Raw genomic sequence first — 8,319 nt, 5'->3', positions numbered from 1 at the left:
GGGGTCGGCCCGTGCCCTGGATGGGTGGTGGTCCTGTGTGCGTGCGTGCGTGCGGCTGCAGTGAGGACCAGCGCCGGGAGGGAGACCGACGATGAGTGGGCGCCGCCTTTATTTGGGGGGGCCCCGGGCACGCGCGAGCCGGCGACTCCCGGGCCGCGCCTTGGCGGCCCGACGCCACCCGGGACAGGGCATCTTCCCCCGGAGAGGGGGGCGTCGGTGCCGCGTCGCCGGTCTTTCCCCTTCTCGGTCGGTCTGTTTGTCCACGGGGGCCGGCGCGTCGGGACGCTCATTTGCGCGCGCATGCTCGCGCACGCGCGCACGCATGCGTGTGGTGGCGGGGCGTCTATGCGCACCGGGCGTGCGCTCGCCATCCCACATGGGGCGATGGGGGGGAGGGGGGGGGGGCGAGCGCGCTCGCCCGGTCGCGAGGGGAGGACACAGTCCGGAACGCCGGCCCCAGGGCCCGGAGCCCCGGCCGGCGGCGGGTGTATTTTCAGGAAGCGCACACCCGGGGGGGGGGGGGCGGCGGCCAGCGGAGGGTCTAGCTTCTGCCACTCCCGGCGTGATGAGGGGCGACCCGGCGGCGCAGCACCCGAGGCACCGGAGGCCCCGCACGTCTTGACGCTCCATTTCTTCCCCCCCCCCCCGGGCGGAGTCGGGGATGAGGGCGAGCCCCGGCGGCCGAGAGCCGACGGCAGGCACCTGGATCATTCTCTCTCCGGCCCGAGGGTGCGGGGGCCGCGCCCACAGGCACACGCGCGGGCAGACACCATTCTCAGGGACCCGCTGTTGGAGATCCCGGCTGTCGGGCCGCCGCAGGTCCCCCGGGCCGCCGCGGCGACGGCGGTGGGGGGGGAGGGGGGGGGGGGCGCATTAGGAGGGCGCATGCGCAGGGCGGTCCACGATTCGCCCGCATGTGTGGACGGGCCTGCTCGCTGCCCCGGCTGTCTCGCTCGCTCTCTCGCTCTCTCTTGCACACCGTCTCAGTGTTGCCCCGCCGCCTTTCCTGTGTCCGTTCGGTGGCCCACTGCATGTCCTCCCCCCGGGAGCCAGGGAGCGCCCGGGCTTTCGGGAAAAAAAGGGACAAGTACCTGCGCGCTTGTGTCATCGCCCTGCGCCCCGTCTCCCCGCCCTGCTCCGAGTGTCGCTGGGATGTGCGCGCGCGCGCGTCCCGCCTGCCACAGGCCGGGGCGCGCATGTGTCCGGTGTGTGGGATCGCGTCGCCCCCCCCCCCCCCCCCCGGGGGTTGTCTCGCTGGCCGCGGCGGTCTCGCCGGCCCGGATAGGGCGGCCCGCAGAGCAGATGCAGTGATTGCGGCCACCCATTTCCTGAATGCCCGGCCGAGGGCCCGCGAGGGTGGGTTGTGCCTAGCATATTGCTGCCGAGCCGCCGGGGGGGGGGGGGGGGGGCGATCTGAAGAAATCCCCTCCAGAGCGGCACGCCTCCGCGCGATCTTCCCCGGGCCGCCGCCTCCTCCCCCCGGCGTGGGCACTCGCGCGCGCACAGGCGGCAATGGTGGGCCTCCGGGGCCGCCCTGTCTCCCGGGCGGCACGCAGCCCACCCGGGGGGTGGGGGCCCTTCCCCTTGGGCTTTTTTCATTTCCCCACCCAGTGCCGAACACCAGTGTGATCTGGAGCCCTTCTCCCCGTCGGGCCTTTTGGTGCTTGTCGGGGCTCGTGGCGGCGGCCGCCACCGGCCCCCTCGCCCCTGCGTGCGATCGATGCGCCGAATGGGGCCGTGACCGTGTTCGCTCCCGGCCGTTTGCCTAGCCGTTCTCCCCTCCCTAATCTCCAATCGCAGTGCCCCCAAGGTGGAGTGGCGTTGCCCCGTCCCCCCTCCCCGGGGGGGGGGCGGGCGGGGGGGGGGGCTGGGGGTAGGGAAGGAGGGCCGGTCGGGCCGGGCCCAAGAGAGGGGGCGGGCTGGGGCGGCGGCCCTCGCACAGGCAGGGGGGGGGGGGGGGGGGGGGAGGGGGAGGGGGGGGGGGGCGGGCCTGGGACCCCGCCACAGGGGGAATGCGCCACGCCGCGGCCCTCGGCCCGTGTGTCCCTCCACCCCCTGCTGAATCTACCCCTCTCTTGCTCCCTCGCTCGTTGTGTATGTGTGTGTGTGTGTGTGTATGTGTCTCGCCCTCTCGGTCGCTCTTTCTTGCGCACGTCCTGGGCGCTTCTTTGCCAGTCACCCCCCCCCCCCGGGGGCCGGGCGCGTGCGCCAGCATGCGCCGGCGCTCCTGCCACGTCCGGGGGTCGCGAGCAGAGACGCGCCTGCTCCGGGCACCTCTCATCGGCATGCGGCCTGCCCTGACGCCCCTACCAGTCGGACAACCCACGCCCTCCGCTGCCAGCCCACGCCCTCTCCCCCTCCCTCCCCCCTCCCACATACACGCATACCCGCACACACGCCCGCAGATCCCCGCTCTGGCCCCTCCCTCCTGCACATCTGCCTGCCTTCTCCGGGTGCGTGTAATCTCCCCCAGGCCGTTGTCGCCATCCTCCTCGTCCCCCCCCCCCCCCTCCCAGACCGCTAATCTCTGACACTCTCCCCCTTGAAGGCATCCCGTAGTGGGCTTTTCACAGATCGGGGCGGCACCACCGGCTGCCTCCCCTCCGACAGTCGCCGGGCCTTGCCCCCTTCCCTTCCCTTCTTCCTGCCTCGGAATGCATAACCCCGGGATGGGCACCCCGTCGGGCAGCATGTCCTCGGTCAGCTCCGGTTCCGGCTCCGGCTCCGGCCCCGGCTCCGGTGCTGGTCCTGGTCCTGGTCCCGGCTCCGGCTCCGGCTCCGGCTCCGGTTCGGCGCCCGGGCCCGGGGCCTTCTCGTCGCCGGCCCCAAGCAGCGGCGAGGGCTTCCCCACCCCGCCGGGCGGGGCTCCTCCCACTTCGACCGCGGGATTGGCCTTCTCTCCGGGGCTCCTGCCAGGCGCCACGGCATATGGCCCCTTTGCAGCAGCCGCAGCGGCGGCGGCGGCCGCCTCGCATCCGGCTCTGCAGCAGTTTCAATTGCTGCAACTTCTGTCTGCGGTGCAGGGCACGGCTCCTGGCGCGGCCGGGTCGGCCAGTGGCTCTTCGTCTGCTCCCGAGGCTGGGGCCATCCTGCAATCGGACCCGGCCAAGGCGGCGGCCACTGCCGCCGGCGCGCCGACCCTGCTGAACCAACTTCTCCTCAGTGGGGCAAATCCGCTGTACCTGCAGCAGGCACAGCAGGCACAGCATGCCCAGCAGGCACAGCAGCTCCAACTCCAGCTTCAGCAGGCGCAGGCCCAAGTGCAACAAACCCAGCAGGCACAGCAACACTTCGGTGGCCTGCCCTATCTCCAGGCCTTCCAGCATGGACTCCCTTCGCAGCAGCAGCAGCATCACCACCACCAGCCGCAGCCGCAGCCGCAGCCGCAGCCGCAGCCGCAGCCGCAGCCGCAGCCGCAGCCGCAGCCGCAGCCGCAGCAACACCACCACCACCAGCAGCAGCAGCAACAGCAGTACCAGCAGCAGCAGCACCAGCAGCACCACCACCAGCAACAGCAGCAGCAGCAGCAGCAGCAGCAGTACCAGCAGCACCACCACCAGCAACAGCAGCAGCAGCAGCAGCAACAGCAGCAGCAGCAGCAGCAGCAGCAGTATCAGCCGCAGCATGCGGCCGATCCCTCAGCCGAGCATTTCACTAAGTCCAGCCCCGGGGCAAATGTGCGTATCTACCATCCCCCCCCTCTCCCGCCCCTGCGCGACCCCCTGCCCGTCATTCCGCTTCTCCGCTCTTTCCCTTTGCACCGTCTTTATCCTCACCCACGTGCGTAGTATTCCCCCATGTCGGTACATCCTGGCACCCCGATCGGGGCGTCACCGCTCCATGGGACGCGGCTTCCGGCCGGGGCTACACGGCGACCCTCCCTCTCGGCCGGTGGCCAGGGTCCCCCTTCCGATGGTACGCATTCCAACAGCCGGATCATCTCTCTCTCTCTCTCTCTCTCTCTCTCCCCCCCTCCCCCCTTTCCCCCCTCCACTCTCGCCCGCCTTCTCCGCTTCCGCTCTGACCTGTCGCCAGCCACTGGTCCAACGCAACCGAATGGATCGCCGATGTCGGGCGCGCGCACCACCACGCCAGTCACGCCGGCGGCCGCGGCCGCCGCTGCGGCCGCGGCGGCCGGCTGCCCGGCCTCCATGGCCGAGCTCCTGGCCATGCCCATGTATTCGAGCCTGCTGCGTGCCGGGGCCGTCCCATCGCTGGGATCGTCCGGGCCTCCGGCCCAGCTCCCGGCCCCGGGCGCCGGCGCCCCCTCGGCCGGATTCCCGGTCTTCTCGCCCGGCGGCATCGCCGGGGGGGGGTCCCACCTGCCGGGGCATGAGCTACTCCCCTCGGGGCTGGGGCTCGCGGCCTACGAGCGCCCCGGTGGCCTGTCCTCGTACGAGCGCCCCGGCAGCATGATGGCGGCCCCGGCGTACGAGCGCCCCGGGGTGCTGCCGGCCTTCGAGCGCCGGGGCGCCGGGCTGCCGTTGTACGAGCAGCCGGCCGCCATGCCCGGGGGTCGGTTGGATGGCGGCGGTGTTGCCGGCACTGACCCCACGTCGGTGGCCATGCGCCAGCAATTCACCCAGCTGGCCCAGCCGGAGGCGGCCACCGCCACCGGGACCCCGGTCGCCTGCGCATCGCCCCTCGGCTCGCCGGGATCCTCATCCTCCGGCGGGGGCGGCTCCGGGCCCCGGTCCGGGTCTCGGTCCGGCGGTGCGCGCGGGTCCATCGCCTCGACTATGCACCGGTCTCGCAAGGACCGCTCCCTTGGTCGGCAGTGTCTGGCGTGCGTATGGGTCCTGCTTGGCCCTCTGCCGGTGTCCTCGGCTCTAGCCCCCCCGGGCCTGATCGCCGCCCCTCGTGCCTCCTGCTTCCCTTCTCGGCCCTCGCCCTTCTAACTGATCCCCCCCCCGCTCCCGGTGCCCGCTGCTCCCTCATCCATCCCTTCCCTTCGCTCCTTGCCAGCTTCTTGGCCATCTATGGCCACGGCACCGAGCAGCATGTGAGCCTCGACTTCGCGGCGCAGCGCCTCGGTGTCGAGCGCCGGCGCATCTACGACATCGTGCATGTTTTCGAAAGCCTAAAGATCCTCCGCCGCGAGGGCAAGAACCGGTACCGGTGGCTCGGGCTGGAGCGCATCCTGGACGTGGTGGCCCTGCTGTCACGCAGCCCGGATCTGATTGCCCTGACTCCGGTTGCCGGTCTCGGCGGCGTGAACTTCGGCGGTCTCAATGGCATTGGCGGGCTCGGAGCGGCCAGCACCTTCAGCGGCACTGGCAGCACCGGCAACAGCGACAAGGCCGACAGCACCGGCACCGGCACCGGCACCGGCACCGGCACCGGCACCGGCAGCAGCAGCACCACCGGCGGTGGTGCGGATGGCCCGGTTACGCCGGGCCCGCCCGGACCCGGCGGGGCTACTCTCGTCATCCCCACCCTCCCCCGGGATTTGGGGCACCTGTCGGGCGAGGATGTCAACCTGTTCACGGAGCTGCGCCAGGACAACTCCCTCTCGCAGCTGAGCCTGCGCTTCTTGAGCCTCTTCCTGCGAGCTGGCATGCTCGGCCAGCGGGTGACCCTGGACGCGGCGGCCGACATCATCCTGCGCGCCGAGGCCATGCAGTACCGGTCGGCCCTGGACAACCACAACCAGCAGCAGCGTCAGCAGAAGCTGGCCGCAGGTGGCAACGGCGGCAGCGGCCAGGACTCCCCGGTCGATGGGGGGTCCGGCGAATCCAGCGCCACCTGCCCAGCCACGCCGCGTCTGCAATCGGAGAGCCCGCCCCCGGGGATGAGTCCCGCCTCGGGCCGGGAGTTCATCAACTCCAATCGCTGTGCGTCTCTTCCCTTGCTTTCTCCCTCCGTTTTCCCCCCCTTTTTTGCTGTCTCTTTGTCCTCGTCCTTCCCTCTTCTCGTTCTGCCAATCAGTTTCCACCTCCTACGCCCATCTCCCTCGGGCCTATGGGCTTCCACTAACCCCTGTCCCCTCCTCGCCCTGTCCCCTCCTGCCCCCCCCCCCACACGCACACGCACACGCACACGCACACGCACACGCACACTCATAGCCACGAAGTATCGCCGACTATACGACATCGCCAACATCTTCGAGGCCATCGGCCTGGTGGCCAAGTGTGACACGGAAACCGTGGAGTCCTTCTCGCGGGCAACCTATGTGTGGACGCACCCGACCGCGGCGTCTCTGCTTGGGGCGGTCCCCTCGAGCCCGGAGTCGGTGCTGGCGGCCACGACCCCGCCACCGGCCGGCGGCACCGGCACCCCGGTCCCCAACCCCCATCGGCACCTGGACGGGGTTCTCCTGCTGGCCGAGTCGCCGGTGCAGGGGGCCGGGTCTTCGGCCTCGGCTTCGGCCTCTCCGGTGGCCGGCGGCAGCCGGCGCGGGTCTGGCAGCGGGCGCCGGACCCCGGCAGCCAAGCGTGCGCGCCTGCTCGAGTCTCCGCTCGCCAGCCCGTCGAACCCTGCGCCCGGTGGCGCCGGCGGTCCTGCCTCCACCGCCTCGGCCGGCCCGAGCACCAGTTCTCCCTCGTTGGCGGCGGCCGTTGCCGCGGCCGCGGCCGCGGCCACCGCCAGCGCCGGTTCCCAGCCCGACGGCGCCACCATCGGGCCCCATCACTCCCCGCTGTCCGGACTGCCCCGAGGGGTGTTGCATGTGACGCCGCAGCGTTCCTCCCCTTACTCCTCCCAGCACTCCCCCCACGTTCTCCCCCCTCCCCACCACCACCACCACCACCACCACCACCACCCCCACGGCGGAAGTGACCTCCATCACAGCATCCCGCACCACGGGAGCCTGTACCCCGGTGGCGGCGGCGGCGGCGGCGGCGGCGGCGGCGGCCATCTCTCGCAGCCCCCTCACCACTACCAGCCCGGCGGGTCGTTGCACCACTATTCCCTCCCGCACCACTCCGGTGGCCAGCATGGCCCCTCGCATCCCCCTGCCCCTTCCTCGCACCCGCATCACGGTCATCATGGCGGTGGCTCCCATGGCCCGGCCGGCGCGGCGATCCCCCCGCCGGCCGTAGCTTCGACGCTCTTCGGCCAGGCGCAGGCGCCCTTCGCCGAGGCGACGCTGTTGGCGCGGTCGCCCTCCGCGGTGGCGGCCCTGGCCGCGGCGGCCGCTTCCTCGGCCACCCCCGCCGCCGGGCCCGGCACCGGCACCACCCCCCCCTCGGCGGTTGCCGGTGGCAATGGCGACGGCGGCGGCCAGCGTCGTGTGGCCACCGAGGAGACCACGCTGGCCGGGCTCTTCGATGTTGCGGCTCCGGCGGCCGGATCGCCGGCTACCCCGGCCCGGTCGCCGGTCGTGCTGGCCGGGAACCTGCAGCCGCCGGCGCCGGCAGCCGGTGGCCCCGGCAGCACCGATGGCCTGCCACCTAATCTTCCCCCCCTCGCGCCATCGGCCAGCCAGGCGCCCTCCCCCCAGGCATCGATCCTGCCTCCTCCTCCCTCCCTTTCTCCTCACCATGCCCTTGTTGATCCGCAGCACGCTGCCCACGCACGCCAGGCGCACCAGGCGCACGCGCGCCCCCAGCAGCCATCCCCGGGTGGTGGGGCGGCTGCCACCGTTGCCCGGTCGCCGAGCGCCCCGGCCACCCCACTGGCTCCTGGCGTCGGTGCCGGTGGAAGTGCCGGCCCGAAGCCGGCCGCCTCTTCCGACGACCAGGGCTACGCGGCCCTCTCGCTGCTGGATTTGAAGTCGGCCTCACGCTCGGCCGAGCGAGTTGCCGCCGGGGGCAGTGCCCCCGGCAGTGCTTCAGCCTCTCCGGCCAACCCCGGCCCCATGGCTGGGCAGCCCCTGGCTGACTCGCCGGCCGGCCCGGTCCCTGGCGGGGGCAAGCCCACTGTGACGGTCGCTCGCCTGTCCTCCTCGTCTGCGGCCTCCGCCGCCGCCGCCGCCGCCGCCGCTTCCTCCTCCTCTTCGTGAGTCACAGGCAGGTGCACAGCCGAGGCCGGGCCCGAGGCTCCACGCCTCTTCCCTTCCCCTCGTCGAAGGTGTCCTCCGGGCCTTCTCTCCTTACGGCCCCCTACACGTGTGTGCTTCTTCCCTTCATGCGTGCACGCGCACGCGCACGCGCACGCGCGCGCGCACACACACACACACACACACACACACACACACACACACACACACACACACACACACCGCCTGCACACCACGCAGCAATAGACTCTCCATCTCCAGCATTCAGTCCACAATCAAGGGTTGATCTATTACCCCAGAACACAGAAGCCACCCTCACGTGATGGGTGCGATCGGCTTCTGTCAAAAGACGCGGTTCGATCACTTTTCCCGGGGGGGGG

General features: G+C 71.9%; 1 protein-coding gene across 2 annotated transcripts; it reads left to right on the top strand.

Moving 5' to 3' along the window:
• Nucleotides 1-2,329: 2,329 nt before the first annotated feature.
• Nucleotides 2,330-7,942, top strand: H696_02065 (the record flags this gene model as incomplete). Of its 2 annotated transcripts, XM_009495963.1 has the most annotated exons (6): nucleotides 2,330-2,453; nucleotides 2,549-3,677; nucleotides 3,789-3,915; nucleotides 4,036-4,786; nucleotides 4,966-5,834; nucleotides 6,066-7,942. In XM_009495963.1, exons 2-6 carry the CDS (start codon nucleotides 2,655-2,657, stop codon nucleotides 7,940-7,942), a joined length of 4,647 nt encoding a protein of 1,548 aa, XP_009494238.1. In that variant the 5' UTR covers nucleotides 2,330-2,453; nucleotides 2,549-2,654. The 2 variants fall into 2 exon arrangements, with proteins under 2 accessions (XP_009494238.1, XP_009494237.1); XM_009495962.1 differs by lacking the exon at nucleotides 2,330-2,453 and having other exon boundaries at nucleotides 2,691-3,677; nucleotides 4,096-4,786.
• Between the last annotated feature and the right edge of the window lie 377 nt (nucleotides 7,943-8,319).

Source organism: Fonticula alba, assembly GCF_000388065.1.
Source record: "Fonticula alba strain ATCC 38817 unplaced genomic scaffold supercont2.3, whole genome shotgun sequence".
Lineage (NCBI taxonomy): Eukaryota > Rotosphaerida > Fonticulaceae > Fonticula > Fonticula alba.
The sequence above is the reverse complement of the archived record's forward strand: the minus strand, read 5'-3'. Positions and strand labels throughout refer to the sequence as shown.